This window comes from Abramis brama, assembly GCF_963993115.1.
Source record: "Abramis brama genome assembly, chromosome: 23".
Taxonomy (NCBI): Eukaryota; Metazoa; Chordata; class Actinopteri; order Cypriniformes; family Leuciscidae; genus Abramis; species Abramis brama.
Genome location: NC_139985.1, coordinates 23,992,799 through 24,012,476, shown reverse-complemented (window position 1 = coordinate 24,012,476; position 19,678 = coordinate 23,992,799). Strand labels below are relative to the sequence as shown.

At 37.7% G+C, this 19,678-nt stretch overlaps 1 protein-coding gene across 2 annotated transcripts; it reads left to right on the top strand.

Annotated features, from left to right (window-relative positions):
* The first annotated feature begins 1 nt into the window (after position 1).
* klhl26 (kelch-like family member 26) lies at positions 2-16,228 on the top strand. 2 transcript variants are annotated; one of them, XM_084100938.1, is made up of 6 exons: positions 2-96; positions 182-269; positions 457-576; positions 9,422-9,607; positions 13,913-13,956; positions 14,060-16,228. In XM_084100938.1, the coding sequence occupies exons 5-6, from the start codon at positions 13,916-13,918 to the stop codon at positions 15,639-15,641; spliced, it is 1,623 nt and encodes a 540-aa protein (XP_083957064.1). In that variant the 5' UTR covers positions 2-96; positions 182-269; positions 457-576; positions 9,422-9,607; positions 13,913-13,915; the 3' UTR covers positions 15,642-16,228. The 2 variants fall into 2 exon arrangements, with proteins under 2 accessions (XP_083957064.1, XP_083957063.1); XM_084100937.1 differs by lacking the exon at positions 13,913-13,956.
* Positions 16,229-19,678: the final 3,450 nt, after the last annotated feature.

Below are 19,678 nucleotides of genomic sequence, written 5' to 3'. Positions count from 1 at the left end.
CCACGCCCCTCACGTCAAGAACTGCGCCTTTTGACAGCGAAAATAGCGAGAGAGATTATGTATGATAAAAACATTGCAACAAACTCGCCAGGCTAGGTATGAATGCCTTATTCCCTCCATGCAAATGTATTTACATGAAAACACGTGCTTTATTCTGATTAGCTGTGTAATTTTGGGGCAGATGTAATGCGAAGGAGCTCGTGAGTGGTGTGCTCGTGAGCGCGCAGCTGAAACCGCGGGGTCGAGCAGAGGGTGAGAGGCGCGTGCAGGTGAGCTGAACATTAATAACTCTGTATTAGTGTTCAGGCCCTACAATATTAATGCAGAATGAATCATTACTTTCCTTTCTAATGTTCTCATTGTCTCGTAGCAGCCTATGCACTTGAAACTGTAAGTATGATATGGGTTGTTGTTGTTGTTTTGTCATTGAATTGTTGTATTTCTTATTTTATTAAGATTGAGAATGGTTAGCGGTTATTTGGGCTTCTGCACATGATGACCTTCCTCATCCTCATCCTCGCTGAGCATGGCGGAGTCAGATGGTGTGGAGTTCTCTGTGAATCGAGCTCAAAGCAGGTAGGCATGGATGTAGCATGAAATGTGGCATGCGATGCGTTTGATGCATGCATAGAGAGATGTTGCTCCAAAATTCAACAGGGTTAGGTGCTAATATTAGTAAAGAAAACTAAATGTATTGGTTTTATTATTCAGTCTTTATTTAGACATTTTTTGAATATTAGGTGCACTCAGGGCCGTCGCCAGAACAAACCAAATGGGGGGGCATTTAATTTTCATAGGGGGGCACACTTTTTTTAATGATCTGAGACAGACCAAAACAACAACCCATAACTAAAATAGTCCACAATAGTCTTGTTTTGTTAAATTATTCAAAAAAAAATGCTTTACCTTATGATCTCAACGTCTGTTTATTTTCTCTTAACATTTCCACATTTAGCTAGTATAGGGTGACCATACGTCCTGTTTAACCAGGACATGTTTGGCCAGGATTTCGAGATCGCCCAAAATGCCCGGGATTCGGCTTTTGCTTTCTACAGTCACCATTCATTATGTTTACATTATTACATTATTTGACACTGACACGTACGTGCCAGCTTTGCAGGTCATGCATTCTGCTTCACACGGATCCCGATCGAGAAGAAAACACAGGAATTTTCTTAGCAATGCTAAAACGCACATCAACCGATCACTTGTTTAGCGTTCATGTAAACACTACATTCAGATTCACCAATCGGAATTAATTCAGTCCTACTGAATCAAAAGGTGTGCATGTAAACAAAATGAATGGCGACGATAAAGCAAAAGCCGTATCCCGGATATTTTGGGCGATCTCGAAACCCCGGCCGGACATGTCCTGGAATATGGTCACCCTAAGCTAGTAGCCTATATTTTTTGTTAATCTGCATTGTTCGTCACATACACAACACAGTGCCATCTAGTAGCTTTCTTGAGTAACAGGCACAATCAACGTAACGTATATCATTAGTCTGATACCATGAAGACACAAAGGAGCGATTTTTATTATTATACAAGCGAGCAGGGTATCGCTGTAAAATGATCTGATTCGGTCCTTCATTTCCAAGATCAATGTCACAGCCACAGCGATGGCGATCACGTCACTAGGCCCATTCATAATTACACCCGCTGCTCTGTCTACGCTGTGAACTTGTGTCTCATTAGACAAATTCTCCATTCCTATCTCATTAGCTCCAGAGTCGTCTCCACACACGTTGTTGTTGGTCAAAGTCGTCTTTGTCAACGACGAATCTTTAAACCACTTTCTTATATCCATAGCTTTGAAGTACAAAACCGCCAAAATTTGATTCTGAGATCGCATGCAATGCCCAGCTGCGCAAAATAATTACGTATAAACAATACTGTATGCTTAACTAAATGAATTGCATGATTTATATGTGTGTATATATATATATATATATATATATATATATATATATATATACATATACTTACACACAACTGCATATTGTAATTTGAATAAATAAAACTACTAACACAAAAATAACATATTGAAAGGTCTGCTGCTGGAAACTTGCCATTGGCTGTTGTATTTGAATAATTAATGAGGTAGGTCTTTGCAAGGTTTGGGTGCTGTTTTGGGATGTTTTAAGTCATTTATGAATATAATTATATTTCAATTTACGTTCTGTGTAATAATGCGTTGAATAATGAATTTTCTGAATCATTTCTGAGGATAATGTGTTATGCATTTCTAGTGTTACCGTTACCGTTAGATTACTGTTCCTGTGAGCTAAGTTCTGCTGAAACAGTTTGGTTTTAAAATGAAAATGATCATCGCAGACATTTAATATCAAACATTTAATATAAGTTTGTTTTATTGTCCTGTCCTGTGCATTATATTTAGGGGGGCACAATAAGTAATTTGGGGGGGGCACTGCCCCCCAATGCCCCCCCTTGGTGACGGGCCTGGGTGCACTCCGTAATGTTTTGTTAAAGTTTTACACGTATAGAAATGAAAAGCACTTTTGAAAAATATCATTACAGTGACATTTACCCCAACATATGTAATTAAGAAGGCTTCAGACACAATTTTTCTAGAAAAAAATTGTTTTTGTTCTGCATGGAGTGGGTCGCCCTCTTATGGGTGCAGCCATGTTGACATCACATGACCAGCTGTGTAGGAATTGCATTTTATCTTTCCTGTAATGGTATATGAGCAATATCAAGAGGTTTTTTACATTTATTGATATCAGTTGGATATAAATTGGAAGTTGTCATTGCACATGCTCTTTTCCCTATTTTTACGTTTAGATTGCCTTTCAAAACGAATATTCGAAAACACTTATAATTTATTAAGAGTGTTTAATGTAATCTTTAGCAAATTTTGAAATTAGTATCCATTATTTATACTGTACATTAGGCCTGCAACTAATGATTATTTTGTTAATCAATTCAGTTGATTATTTCCATGGTTCGAATTACGTGGGAGCCAGTGGGAGCTGAGCTCCCATAGAGAGAGGATGAGCTCCCATGAAAGCAGTAAAATCATACACCTGTGGGGGTCTCTAAAAATCATCAGCACCATTATTTTAAATTACAAATAAAGCACTTTTTCCTTCAGACTACTGTAGCATGACTTAAAAGATAGGACAAGATGCCAAACACATGGATCTCGCGGGATCTCGGATCGTCATCACACTACGGTACAACCTTATGAAGTGATAAATATATCACTTATACCAAGTGATAAAAGTGCCGCTGCGATCATTGGCGCGGATACTGTGTTTGTTTGTGGCTCGCGCACAGTCTTCACTCGGGCGCGCTTCAATCCGTTGTGGAGACTCTCTATTCGTTCCAGTAAAATTACAAAACAAAATGCACACAAACGTGTCTCTGCCTGATATAGAACCACTTATAAACATAATCGGATTTGATAAAAAAAAAAAAAAAACTGATATAAGTGCAGATTCGAACCCAGAATCTCCGACGCGTTTGGCAAATGTTCTACCACTGGACCACTTAATTAAATCTGTCGGATCTATTTCACTCACGTGAAAATTCTCAACAAATTAAACCAAATGTAGGCTACTATTTAAATTGAATTGTGTCACCAAAGCTTTTTTATTAAATTTGTATTATATTTACAAATTTTTATATTTTTATATTACATTATTAAGCTACCACGCCTGCTCATAGACTACTTTTTTTTCTCTTTTTTTAAAGAGACCCCCACAAAGATGAAATCATAATTCGAACCCTGATTATTTCATTGATTAATCGATTAATCAGATATAAAAAATCCACAAATTATACAAAATTATATTTTACATTAAAAAAAATAATTAATTTAAAACCATTATTTTAAAAAGAAAATGTTATTTCATAATCCTGCCCAATGTTGTTCTCCAAACAATGTGAAATATGAAGGCTATGAAAAGTATCTATGTAGGCTATACATTGTTTGTTCAAAAAAGGGTTAATATATTAACATTACATTCTAAACCAAAAAAATCAACTGGTTATTTGCCGTTTTAAAGCAGAAGTTAAAATGACTAAATCAAAAATTGTAATAAACAAAATGTTAACTTGTACAAGGTATGAGGAGCACACACATTTACTCGACTGAACATAGTAGCCTAATGATTTTACATTTATAGGCTACTCCAACAATAGTCCCTTTACTGTTACTGCTCTCATTAAAATACGATTACTTGTGTTAAATGTTGAAATTTAAATCTAGATTTCTAACAAGAAATATTTCAACAAAATGAGACAAGGATATAACTGTAAAATGTAAGTTATGCTTTGAGGAAAACATGCCTCAAAAGCATTAAACAGCACATGCATCTGTCAAAGCAGGACAGGGCAAGCTGCGGTAAATGCTTAGGCTTTGGGTTGAAGCTCTTCAAGGTGTAGTAAGAGATTTCTGAGAAACACTGTTGATATTTGAAATTGACACCCAAATAAACACACCCCAACCCAGAAGAAACACACCCCTCCCTTCATTGGTCCACCCCCATAAGGATGCGTGAATCATGCCTGGCTCACACTACAGGAGTTTTAATATCCTAACCGATTGTAAAATCTGGTTGCAGCACACACTTAAGGAGAATCTTTGCAGATTTTCTTCCCTCAAATCTTAAACATGCTCACACTTAGGGCTGCACGATTATGACAAAAATCATAATAGTCGATTATTCCCTTGAAATTGTAATCAATTACGATTACCACGATTTACATTGCATGATGTTTTGAATAGTTTGGCCATGGGACCCACATTTCCCCATGGTCATCAAGCCGCGACCCACCTTTTTAGGTATTATATAGGCCTATTATAATTTGTTTACACAAAAATTGACACATACAAGTAGGCTACTGTCCCCCTTTACTTAATATACAAATAAATTGTAAGAATATGACTAATAGGCTACTGATAAATAAACAGTAGGCCTACAAGGTTAAGCTATTAAATAGCAGTTCCAAACTAGTTTTTGTTAATACAATCTTGGTATGAGCCACCACAGTCATTTACAAATATACAAAATAATCAATAAGTGGCATTATGGGGTTATGGAAACAACCGTTACCATGGTGATACACAATACTTACAAGAACTGTTAAAGTGAATGCGGCTACGAGCGCAGTAAAACAACTGACAGGACGTGAAATTTCGTTTTTCTGAGGTTAGAGACTTTTTATTTCGTATCAAGTTATGAAAATAACGATAGAATAATGACACTGACATATAGACCGACAACATCTCATCTGACCGCAAATACTGAATCTGGACAACGCGTTTTTTTTCTAATTTAAAACGTAACAACGTTGCATGCTTCTAGTTTATTTTGCGCTGTATAATGAAGCGATATACAGCGCGCTCCGCCTCATTTGCGCGTGCAATTGAAGAGTGCGCGCTACTGCAGTATAGCGGCTGACAGGACAGAAAAGTCCGTTTTTCTGAGTTGAGAGATTTTTTATTTCAGCATACAATTAGGCCTACGTCTCTGGTAGTTCCTATTGTGCTGGGTTCTCTGAAGTAACGTTAGTCGTGGTTCGCCTCTCCACAACGTAACATGCTCTAAACACACCCATGCAGAATAATGTAAGCGTCTTTTTTTTTTCTTTTTTTTTAATCACGGTTTTGAATGATTACGTAATCGTGGCATCCGTAATTGTAATCGCGATTAGAAATTCGATTAATTGTGCAGCACTACAATATTTTAAAATCGCGGCGCATCACACTCTACAAAATGTTATTAAGATTATCTTGCCAGACGAAACGCCTCACGTGATCTCACGCAGCAGATCTGAAGCGGAAAAGCAGATGTAAACAGTATCTGTCCTTCATATCAAGTCATATTCATGAAAAGGTAGCCGTGACCAAGGAAAGCGAAATCTTTCAAAAATCATCCTTTTAACATTTAAGGATATTTCTAATGAATGGCATCAGCGACTCAGCGCTGGTCGATACAATGAATCAATGCCATTGATCATGAAGTGACGCATCAGCTTCAGCGTTGCCCATGCGCCTCATTGCTGCTCAGCTGAGTCTTGTAAAGTGGAGCTCAAAGTTCAAATTAAATATTAAAATAATTAACAGCTTGTTTCATTACATCTATCTTTGAATGAATCCGCATTTTTTTTACATTTCCGTTGAATAAACAGTTTAATGACTCACTAAAAGACTGTCCCTTCTCGCCACCTAGTGGCGTAACAATGTAACTGGACTGAGTGACAGCCTGTCTAGAATGCAGAGACTATCAATGCCAATACTTGTGAAATATCAGCAGAAAGCCTCTCGTAAAGTGAGATTCAAGGAACTAACTGTTCTATAACAATGGCCTAACAAGCTCATTGTCATTGTCAAAAAAAAAAAAAGCTCATTGTCAGGTTTATGTTGTGTTTATTGTATTATGTGGACCCGACCCTTATTTTGACATTGTATCTTCATTTTACTCCACTTCGTTTTAACACGCTTTATAGTTTCGGTTTCAGTACTGAACATGTACTCGTCTTCGTGCCTGCTGACCACAGCGTAACTCTTATTTATTTAGCAATAAATAAATGGAGATAAAAACGCACATCGCACTGTTGAGTCACTCAAAATTACCTTCAGCACGACAGCCCTAACTGTTTCTTATTGGCTATTTTGAAGGTTCTTACGTAATCACAGTCTTGCTCATCCCGATTTAAAATCCTAAATATCAAACATGTTTGATGTGATCGGGGCGAGCCCGATTTGTGTTAGAGCAGATCGGCAGGTGTAATATTCGATCTGTGAACGCCTCACATTACCAGATAATCTGCGCCGAACATCGGAACCGATCGAGGTCATCGACAATATTTTTTCTCCGATTCTTGAATCGGGGATCATTCGGCCTAAAACTCCTGTAGTGTGAGCCAGGCATCAGCTGTGATTCAACAACTGCAACAGCATATCTCAGTTATGTGAAACATGGCAAAACCAATGTTACTCGCATATCGAGCAGAAACAAAGCAACCCCGGCACCCGTTTTCAGGCCTACCCACTCTAACATCTCTCCAACGCTGGAAAACTTTTGCAATATTAACATTATGTCAAAAATTCACATGCAGAATATAGGAGATTATTGATTTTCATTTGAATGTTTAAAAAAAAGGTGAACTATGCAGGTTTTTTTTACCTTAACAGCTTCGGAGTCATTGGAATGGTTATATGACTTTTTTCGGGTTGAATGGTGGTCTTCTCGCACCCCCCTAGCGCCTTTGAGCGGAAAAACCACCCTTGCAACTGTGCAACTCATTGTCAGGAAGTATCGCGTAATATCAGGTTTCGCGATGTAACGAATTGCTTTACGGCACTGCACACATACACTATCTAAACATTTAAATGCTAGCTGTGTATCATACATACCTCAGTGGACATGGCTCCCTGTGTTCGCCGGCTTCTTTGAAAACAAATGCACATGACCAGCGGGAGAAGATGGGAGGGGGGCGAGTCACCAACGAGTTTTGACCACAGTGTTGTCAAATATTTATTCCAAAGCTGTAGGGGGAGCTCTATAGAGAAACCCGCGAGAAGACAGCGAAGAAATTGCCAAAACTGCATAGCGCCGCTTTAATTTTGACAGACTAATAAAGGATTAATATGTTGTTATCGGCCATAATATGATAACATTTAGTCTATAGGGATGGGCAAGCTCGGTCCTGGAAGGCGACTGTCCTGCAGATTTCAGCTCCAACCCTAATCAAACACACCTGAACCAGATAATCAATGTCTTCAGGATTACTAGGAAACTACAGGCAGGTGAGTTTTGTCAGGGTTGGAGATAAACTCTGCTGGACAGTGGCCCTCCAGGTAGTGTTAGGTATCATCTGAACTTTGGCGATTCAGATTCTGCTCATTGATTCCCAGTTCCGATTCCAATAAGGTAAAAAAAAAATTAACTCAAACATTTAGATATCAAACATATTGTTTTTTTTTTTCTTTGGCTGCATTTACACTGCAAGTCTGAATGCACAGATCCGATCTTTTGATTTTTTGGCCCATCTGTTTACACTCACTTTAGACAGGACTGGTATCCGATATCTGTGTTTACATTAATTCCTGCCCAAAATGATTTTTGGTGATCATCTACAATTCACATGGTAGACCCTGATTTTGAATGGCTGTTCTATTAAAATTATTTATATAATTCATGTCGGGTGGTCATGATTATTTGCCAGCATGGACAAGATAACAGCTGTCATGACTCATGAATGTTTTGTAGCACAAAATCTTACGGAACAGATATTTAGTCCATAAATCATTTTCGTTTATCTACAGCTCAGATCTAGAATTCTGAAGTGAAATAAAGTAGCCCTGTAATATATTTTTTTATTTTTATGAATTCGAGAGAGAGAGAGCGTGCGAGTGAGTGACCTAAGTTTAATTACAGCGAAGTTGTCACCTCATTGCTGAGAAATATAATGTAGTTTTCGGTAGCGAAGCTGTTTTATTTATAAAAGTCACAGGCAGAGGTTGAAAACCAGCTTCTGAATGTTTCTGTGTTCGTGCAATTTCTTTTCTTTACAAAGATAAATATAAAGTTCCCACCTCTAAAAAGCTGCCTTATAATGCAACATTAAAAAGCTATCTTTGTGAATAAACGTGTCGTCCTCGCCTTGTGGTGGCTTGGAATTCAAAGGAGAATCGGATATGTGTGTTTAGACATAGGTCGGATGTCCAGACATCGGATATGTATCTGATTTAAAAACACATTTGGAAGTGGCTCAGATCGGATGCGGAAAAAACACGGATTTTTTGTGTTTACACGTGTGCAACAAATTCCGATCTGTGTCAGATGCGAGTAAAAGATTGGATTTTTTGTGCCAGTGTAAACGCAGCCTTTGTGTCTCTGTTGCAGCTGAATACCATGAACAAAAACAACTAGACTAAGTAATAGACATTTCAAACATTATTAAAGACAAGTAAACAGTCAGTATTAAAATAAGAACAAATAAACTAATTAGCAATGGCTAAAATAAATACAACTGAACAAATTTCAGGAACAGAAATTGTAATCAAATGTAAAATAACACTGCATGGTATTCTTTTTTTTATATAAATACTATAGATTAATCCTTATTAAAGTTACAAAAGTGATTCCATCAAGATCAGTCAGTAAGATTCCAACGACTGCTTGTTGCTTGGTTTTTGTGCAGCTTATGGGTTCTGTATCCAAATAGGTTCTTTATCCATTCTTTTGAATAATTTAAAAGTAAGTGCTATTACAGGGATCATGTTGATGCGTCAGTTTAGAAACTGAGACCAATTGGTGGAGCGTCGGGAAACAGCAAACTCATCAAGCTACTTCTGAAGTTATATGGGCTGTGTAGCCAGAGACAATGATCAGGGAGTGGTGAGAGATACAATTCCTCGTAACTGATTCTCTTTTTTTTCCAGCATGGCTAACAACAAGAATAGCACGCTCCGTTGTACTTTCTCGGCCCCCAGCCACAGCAACACTCTCCTGAGGGGGTTGTCCGCGTTGCGTGATCAAGGTCAGTTGCTGGATGTGGTTCTGGCCATTGACAACGAACGCTTCGAGGTTCACAAAGCGGTTTTGGCCTCCTGCAGTGACTACTTCAGGTGAGATATACACAGTTTGTTAACACCAGTCAACTGAGCTGTAAATCGAGAAATAAGTTGCAAGGTTAATCCTTGTTCTTATTGATGACCCAATTAAACGACTTGACTACTGCATATATAACAGATTTTGTCAGTGTTAAAGGGGACACAACATGGATATGTTTAATTAATTTAATATGTTCCTTTAGGCTTGTTTTTTTTTTTTTGCACAAAAAACCCCCAAAAAGTTGTATATTCACAAAAATTATTAATTTCAACTCTCATTCTGGCCCTTCTGTTGTGATTGGCTAACACAATTGCATGGGAAAAAATATTAACAGCCCCCCGCTATTGCATGTAAGTGTAAGTAAAGCATTATACATATAAAACCACCATTTACAGGCAAAGCATCATTAGTTTAATTACAGTTGCAATTTAGCTTCTGTCAGATCCAAGACAGTTGACTGATTCATCTTTCAACAAAAATTAGTAAGTGTTGCTGTTGTATCTGAATTGTTACAATACCTCTTTTATATTGTTACCCTCTAATACAATAAAAATTGAGTACCAAAAAAAAAAAAAAAAAAATCTGCCAGTTCCTGACGCTGGGTACCTTCTGAAGGCTGTACAGATACTAACATGGTTTTTAAACTGGACGCATCAAAGCAAATGTTCCTTTACTCTTCCATTTGTCCTGTTGTCAGGAGTAGCTAAAGCACATGGAGTACATTAGAAATTGAACGGGTATACTGTATTCAGCGTCAGTGATTACATTGGGTTCTATTTGCTTTTGACGTGTTAAGAGACTGAGTGCCAGTGGGCCAAATATTCATCCGTATCTTGCTCTGGAGGCAGTCATATTCAAAAGATCCCACAATATCCAAATAAGCCATTTTTTGAGCTTGGTTAAATTAATGCTCTTTTTGTAGTTAGGAGGTTGTTTTAAGCTATAAAACTTGGATATTTTAATAGTACAAAAATTAAATTAAAAATTTGGCCTCTTAAATGCCAAAAAATCAAGGACATTTTGATTTCTCATGTCATATAAGGAGTACACTAACATATAGATGGTTTCAAAACTATTAGACATACAGTAAATTAAAGATACAAACCTAATATAATGTGTTTAATTAAAAGTTATACGTCTTGCTCTTTGTTCAGTTATGAAAATGTGCTGCTGACTAATAAGTTATAAGCTGCGGGTCACATGAGACACTACAGAGACACAAACCAGAACATTTGGTGGCATTAAAGCACTGAAAGAAGAATGAAATACCAAGAAGGATCCAGAATAGATGAGGAGCTGCTGTGTGCACTCAACAAATTTGAGCACAAGCCCAAAAATGACTGATGCTTGAAGTTCATTAGCCCTTTGAACTACTGGCATTAGCACTATTGAGTTGTTTACATGAAATGTTAAAGAGATAATTCATATAAAATTAAAGTTATGTCATTTTTACTAAACCTCATGTTTAGGACTGCATGATATTGGAAAAAACTGTCAATGCAATATTTTGTTATATATATATATATATAGATATAGATATATATATATATATATATATATATATATATATATATATATATATATATATATATAGATATAGATGATATAGATATATATATAGATATAGATATATAGAGAGAGAGAGAGATATGAAAATAATTTCACCAGATGACTGGAGAAGCTCTATCAAAGTCCTTTTAGGCAAGTCGTGCCACTCGGCCGCCATCTTGGCAACGCCTCCGGGCAGCTATTTCGGACTAACAAGACCAGGCTCCTATCTAAATGAATGGGCAGAGAGTCAGAACTGCACTTTCACTGGTCACCGGGACATAAAAACTGCATGTATAGAAACAACAGTAAAATATGATAAAAATCGCTGAAAAAGTTTGATGACTTTGCCCCAAAATAAGGTTTAAAATGCCCTTTTCCCCACAGGTTATACCTTTACTACGCATGCGCAAGGGTTCACGTTCACGACACCAAACTTCATTTACGTCTCTATCCAGAATGCCGGTGTTGTGCCAAGCACTTAAACAATTATATGTATTTAAATGTCTGAAACCTAAAATAAACATTATGTGGTTAAAACACTGAACAGTTGTGATAGAGCCTATGACAAGCGCTGAGCGCGTCCGTCTTTGGCTCAGCGCCAGCCACAGCGCGAAAGCACAGGTTGAATATGGCAGTTATGTCACGTCACTGTACATTCGCTCCTTAGTGGTCAGCTGCTGACTGTTAAAAGCAGATGATTGGCTTTCCGGCGGGAGGGGCGGGACATGTGCATACAACCGCCATCTTTGCCGTTACGGGTTTTCCTTATATAGTTGTATTGAGGATTGAGGAAGTGGCATGTCTCATATAAATTGTCTCTGGCTCTATTGAGAAAGAATTAATAATTCTAAAATGATTGAGGTGATTTTAGAGTGAAACAAATTACAAAATAAATACAGTAAAATTGAACAGTATTCATTTGAATAATCAAATGTAAAATAACACTGCATAGTCTTCGCTGTATACATTTAAATTACTCTTTATTAATGCTACAAAAGTGATTTCTTTGTATTTTGTTGTGTGATTAACCTCTATGACAGACAGCAGCAGAAGAATTAGGCTGCTGTCACTTTAAGACCAAATGCACAGATCCAATATAATGATACGTATCCATTTTCTTTCTCAGTTATTTACGTTCACGTAAGCTTTAAGTGTTTACGAAGATACTCACAGAGATGAGCATTTTTACATAATTTAGCGTGTACGTGTCCGTTCTAGCACAAATAGATGTGAATGGAATTCGGTATTTGTGTGCTGTGTGTGTTGCTCTGTTAAAACTATAAAAGAAGACGTGCAAGTCTTCTTCCGTGTCTTCTTACGCTCTAATAGTTTAAAATCACTTGAATGTTTAAACTGACAGGACCTAAAACACGTGCAAGTCTTAAACTTTCACTCTGTGATCGTTAAACTTTGCAATTAATCGGAGAATCATGTGCGTTTCGAACCGTGGTGCCTGATCTGTACAGATCATATAGTCATTATACTTGACATTGCACATTTTGCAATGTGACTATCATGGATGCGCACATTGTGATATCGATGCTAAAACAATTTATAGTGCAGCCCTAGTTGGCATGCAGAGAGATAACTAGTATGTGAGCAATAGAGATATATGTATTTCATGTAGATAAAGTCCTTTGCACCTGCTTACCGTTGTACATTGTGAGGTAACCATTCATCATAGTCTCTCAACCTGTTTTTAAGGTTGCGGATATAAATATACTTTGGCTATGTCTCATTTCGAAGGCTGTGTCCTCCGCAGGTCGCATTTGTTGGCCGCATACATCATTGAGGCTGCTTCATTTCAGTAAACTGACCCCTATATTCCAAATTCATTAAGAAATTACAACAATTTACGCTTCACTAGGAATACCGGTCAATTTTATAATGGTTACTGTTCTGAAATAAGACTCCTTTTGTGACGTATGCGGCCGACAAACGTAACCTCCAGTGGACGCAGTCTTCGAAATGAGACACCGTGTTAAACTGTGGGAATTAAGCAGAAGCGTTAACAGAAGTGTGCAGCTAAATGCAGTAGGGGTTCAATCTTCAGCTCACTGGCATGTCACGTGACCTGTCAGTGGCTGGCTGGCAGCTGCCAGTCTGATTCTGGCATGTCACGTGACCTGTCAGTGGCTGGCTAGTTGTCTGGCAGTTTCAGAAACCATTGATTTTTGGCAGTTTTTGTCTTTTGTGTTCCTCCCTCTCAAGCTCATTTATTATGCATCTGTTGATATGATTATGTTCTTTTGCATGATTGGAGTTTCAGAGAGTTTTATCCCAATTAAAGCAGTCAGATGGCCGTGATCAGACTGGCAGCTTACCGACGCTTTGCTGGACGCTCAATCCAGTCAGCCGCGGCTGAACTATGAGTATAATGCGTTGCCTGACACTCTCGCTGCAAGGAATTTTAAATTGTTTTCTAATTACGAATATAATCTCATGCATCTATTCTTTAGTATGATTGATGTTTTGGGGAGGTTATCCCAATTAAACCAGTCAAATGCCCATGATCACAGCCAGCCACTGACAGGTCACGATGTCTCATAAAATTTGATGTTGTCGCTAATTGTTTTCCCACATTCTTTGCATCTAGCCGATTTGACATGTTAATAAACCCAAATGAAAGCTCCTGTCATGTTTCATAGGACTTGAGACATCTTGATATCCGTCAAGTTTATAATCCGCCATGTTTATAATGTTTTGGTTCAAGGCTTAGAAATTTTATTAATATTCTTCTTTTTTTTTTTTTTTTAATGCCTACTTAGAAAATGACTGGGAAAATATTTCCGGAATCAAGGCTGCTAAAAATGTGAGCAGTCACTTTTGTACTTTAGGGTTAGCTTAAAATTTTGCAGATTCTTTCTTCACAATTTGAACAGAGGTGTAAAATCTTTTCTTCTTGATCCATACAGAGCCATGTTTACTGGAGGAATGAAGGAGTCAAGCCAAAACACCATAGAGCTAAAAGGTCTTTCAGCCAGAGGACTGAAGCACATTATTGATTTTGCCTACAGTTCTGAGGTCACTTTGGACTTGGACTGCATTCAGGATGTTCTTGGTGCTGCTGTCTTCCTGCAGATGGTGCCTGTGGTGGAGCTTTGTGAGGAGTTCCTGAAATCAGCCATGAGTGTTGAGACTTGTCTAAATATCGGCCAGATGGCCACCACTTTTAGCCTCTCGTCCCTTAAACAGTCGGTCGATGCTTACACGTTCCGTCACTTCCTGCAGATAGCACAGGAGGATGATTTCCTTCACATTCCAATGGAACGACTGGTTTTCTTCCTTCAGAGCAACAAGTTGAAGAACTGTAGTGAGATCGACTTGTTCCATGCAGCGATCCGCTGGCTGCAGCATGACGCATCCAGACGAGCTGCAGCCAGCGAAGTGCTCTGCCACGTGCGCTTCCCCCTAATGCGATCGTCTGAGCTTGTGGACAGTGTCCAAACGGTCGACATCATGGTGGAGGATGTGCAGTGCCGATACTTTCTCCTAGAGGCCTTCAATTATCAGATCCTTCCATTCCGACAGCACGAAATGCAATCACCAAGAACTTCCATTCGCTCAGACGTTACGTCGCTTATTACTTTTGGTGGAACACCCTACACCGACAATGATCGCACTGTAAGCAGCAAAGTTTACTATCTGCCCGACATCACAGTGCGACAGTTCAAAGAGTTGACCGAAATGGAGATGGGATGCAGCCATGCATGTGTGTCGGTTCTCGACAATTTTGTGTACGTCGTGGGTGGGCAGCATTTGCAATATCGCAGTGGAGAGGGCGCAGTTGACATTTGCTTTCGCTATGACCCCCATCTGAACCAGTGGCTTCGAATCCAACCCATGCAGGAGAGCCGCATTCAGTTTCAGCTTAACGTACTGCATGGACAACTTTATGCTACGGGGGGACGCAACAGATCTGGCAGCTTGTCCTCTGTAGAGTGCTATTGTCCAAGGAAAAATGAGTGGACTTACGTGGATTCCCTGAAGAGGAGAATCTGGGGTCACGCCGGAGCTACATGTGGAGAGAAACTCTATGTCTCTGGAGGTTATGGGGTGTCTGTGGAGGATAAGAAGACTCTTCATTGCTATGATCCAGCCTCGGATCAGTGGGATTTCAAGTGTCCCATGAACGAGCCAAGAGTCCTGCATGCTATGATCAGCGTAAACAACCGTATATATGCTCTCGGTGGCAGAATGGACCATGTTGACCGCTGCTTTGATGTCCTAGCTGTAGAGTATTACATTCCAGAGACCGATCAATGGACAACAGTCAGTCCAATGCGTGCTGGTCAGTCGGAGGCTGGCTGCTGCTTGCTGGATAAAAAGATCTATATAGTTGGAGGATACAACTGGCACCTAAATAATGTCACAAGTATTGTGCAAGTTTATAATACAGAGACGGATGAGTGGGAAAGAGATCTTCATTTTCCAGAATCTTTTGCAGGAATAGCTTGTACACCTATTATACTTCCCCAAACAACCACTCAGCGCTAAGCACATATACTTGCTGTTTTACGCATAAAGTTTTGTGTCCACAGGGACAGCAGTAAAAGTAATGGTATAATTGGTTTGCCCTTCACTTTTTAGAAACATGAATGATTTAAGGCCTGTTCATGTTAATGACATGAAAGCACAAACTTTCCTGATCACCCTTTTGAGAATGTGAAGCATCTTTCTACACACCACTCAAGCAGTGATGTTGTTTTTGGCCCTTCTTGTAGATTGCCCCATTTTATTCTAATGAGGGTTTCTGACAAGTGCCTGTGGGATTTGCGTTGACGACAGACTTGAATGGACCAACAACATATATATACATTTATATATTACTGGGTAATAATGTTTTTAACCTACCTACAGTTTTGTTTTCTTTCACAAACTAAGCAAGCACATTTCATTAGGCACTTTAATGTTCAATCAGTGATTTAATGACTTAAAACGGTTCACTCTTATGTTTTTACAAGGTATATACAGTATGTCAAGGGACTGGATCATATACATGGAACTACAGCACAATTTTTTTGTCATGATATTGTGTCAGCATGTAATTTGAATGTGTAAAAAACCCTGCATTCTAAAAACTACCCATGTTGTGTTTTGTGCATTTAAAGTATGATGATGTGTTTGATTACATTTATGCGTTAATGTTTTTCCCCCTAAATCCCTTTAAAGGGATGGTTCAGCCAAAAGTAAAAATTCTGTCAATAATTACTCCCCCTCATGTCGTTCCATACCTGCAAGACTTCGGAACACATGAAGATGTTTCTGATGAAATCTGTAAAAAGATTCTAAAACTAATCCATGTGAATTGAGTGTTTGTTTGTTTTTTCTCTCTAAAGAGACAATCACATATTGAATTTAGGCTTCTATTCACATATAAACATTCATCAACACATCAGTTGTGGTAAACGGAAGCTCAAGCATGTTTGCTTGACTTGCGAGAACCAATGGTTCATTCTCGTATTACGCTGCACGTTTGAGCTTCAGCAAGAACCAATGAGGTTTGTTCTCGCGCGTCAAGCAGGTTCAGCTTGTGTTTTATGTTCACTGATCAATGTTTATATGTGGATAAAAGCCTAAATTAAATCTGTTAATCATATAAATGATCAAGTCTCTTCAGAAAATTTGGACTAAACCTTTCAATTGATATGGATTCGTTTTACGATCACTATGAGCTTTTTGATTGGTAGTTGCGTAGCTGCCAATGGAGGGACAGAAAGCCCTCAGATTTCATCAAAAAGATCTTCATTTGTGTTCCGAAGATAAGCAAAAGTCTTACGGGTTTGGAACGACATGAGGGTTAGTAATTAATGACAGAATTTTCATTTTTGGGTTAACTAACCCTTTAAGGTGTCAAAAACAGTGGGTCTCATTCACTGATAATTGCGTGGATTATTTCGTATTTGTTCACACTTTTCATGAAATATTTCCACCTAATTCACAACACGTGCGTAGTGCACACATGAATTTGTTCTTAATCTCATTCTAATGTTAGTGAATTTGGAGTATTCTAAATGAGCCGCCATGTGCACAAGGTTAGTCATTTGCATAAAATATGCCTAAACCATCTCCATATAAGGGCTTTCAGCACAACCTTTCCTTTACAGCTTTTCGTCCCTCAAGTCAAACATACTGTATGCCGCTCTCTGCAGACGCACTCGATCCTCAAGCAATGCCAAGTGTGTCATTCTCAAAACCAGTTCAAACACAATAAACACCTTTTATACAGACCCAGATTAGACCTTTCATTAGCCAGCTGTACATATGCGTTATACAGAGAAACCTCGCAGTTTAAGCTATAACACAGCTTTTCTTACTCTTTCACTATAAATGATGAATATATTTAAGAGGAATTCTGTTTGCATCATTTAATTATTTTTCTTCTTATCACTTTAAAGCTGTATTTATTAGTTTTATGTAATTTTATATAAAAATAATATAATGTACAATATAATTATAGTCGTTTCAAGTCACCTTTGTATTGCACTTTATACAATACAAATTGTTTCAAAGCAGCTTTACAGTGAAAAACAGGAAAATAACGATTAAATGATGCAAACAGAATTAAACACTGCTGTAAAGCAGCTCTAAAAAGAATAGTAAACAGTCATTCCGTTGAAGTCATTTCAGTGTTGATTCATTTCAGTTCAATAATTGTGTAAAGTACATCAATTATGAAATGAGTTCAATTCAGCTAAAGCAGCTGTGCAGAGGACATGTCTGGTTCTTGTGGTCTTTCTGCCTTGTGGGCTGTGGATCTGTGGATCTGTGCCGATGGCTGTCGTGTCGACGAGGTCTTCACAGGTGATTGTTCTAGTTGACACGGTATCTGCTGACATACAGGTCTGCGATGAGGTTGTGACTAGGTGCAGGTCCACCATCTGATCTGATACGACCCGGATCTGGCTGACTACGGTAACTTTGGATAAGGATGAGATAGACTAATATTAGCATAAATGCCATTCTTCTTATGTAACAAGTACATCTGGTGTAATGGGAAGTCTTTCTGTTTGACATAATTTATGCAGCCTAACAATACTAATGGATTTGAATTATAGAAATGTGTAATGTGTATCTGCCAGGTTAAAGAGATGTGTTTTAGTCTAGATTTAAACTAACCGAGTGTGTCTGCTTCCAGAACAAGGCTAGGAAGACATTTAGAGTTTGGGTGCTAAATATGTTTGAGATAAAATATAACATCTTAACAAGATTATAAGGCCGCACAGAGAAAGTGCTTTACATGTGGTTTCAGTTCCTAAATTTTTTCAACTTCGAATACATTTTAGTACGAAAGTTTTTGGTGAATCATTTGTTTGTGCACACATTTGTGTGTACGCAGCAGGCTTGATGAATGAGACCCATTGTTCTTTCCAACAATACAAATTACATTCGTATGTATACAGATGGTTAATTTACCACGGTTACAGCAGTAAATGACTTATGTAAAGCTAAATATGGACAGCATCTGGCAATACTTTTGAGTAAGTTAGCTGGGTCTTTATACATGAACAAATGGCCTTTTATCTTGTACTGGACTTATGCCACAGATCAGCCTTAATTTACCTGTTAGAAGCATTACAGTTCTGATTATGTAAACAACAATTTTCCCAAGCAGCTTTTAATCTAAAAACCCCCCCAAACAATTTATATATATATGTATATATATATATTTTTGTGTGTGTGTGTGTGTGTGTGTGTGTGTGTGTGTGTGTGTGTGTGTGTGTGTGTGAGTGACATTCTGTTCTAATCTTTATGTAAATTTACTTGTTACATTTTTAAATGTGTGGTATAGTTTATTTAAAAAACAACAACAAAAGAAAAACACTGAATGTATTATATTGGTAGCACTTTTGCAGTTATCCTTTTACACAGTTTGTCTTCCATGTGTGAAATTATGTTTTTGTTTTTATCCATCTGCTGTGTTGTGACCATTACAGTGTGGTCTAAATAAAAATACACACAAACGTGTTCTCAATTTCAGTGATGCTACTATTAGGCCTACAATAAATAACGTTTTTGCAAGTAGGCTAAAGTGTTTTACTTATTATGTGGGCCTATTGTTGTTATTGCTGTGTGCAAAACAGAACTTTATAGGCTCATATTTTCTATTGCAATAATGCAAAACAAACTAAATTTAGTCATATTTAGGGTAAAAGCTTTATTTTGCGATATTTACCAAATAACACATTAACATACATAAAAGAAACACTGATAATGAAACGTGAGCAAAATTAAATTACTAAATTAAACAAACATATATAGGCTATATATATATATATATATATATATATATATATATATATATATATATATATATGAATAGCCTAAATCTCAATATAAATTTTACATTTATTTCCCTATTGTGAAACAACCATAAGCCTATAGCCTATGTTTATATATTTTCTAAAAAACATTCATCATCACAAACGCCTCTTATCAGAAACAAGTATCTTCTATCAAGACATGAAACTAGTTCATTAAAAAAAAATGTCGGACTCAGCTCGTGAAGATCCTGGTGGGCTTGTTTGTTTGTT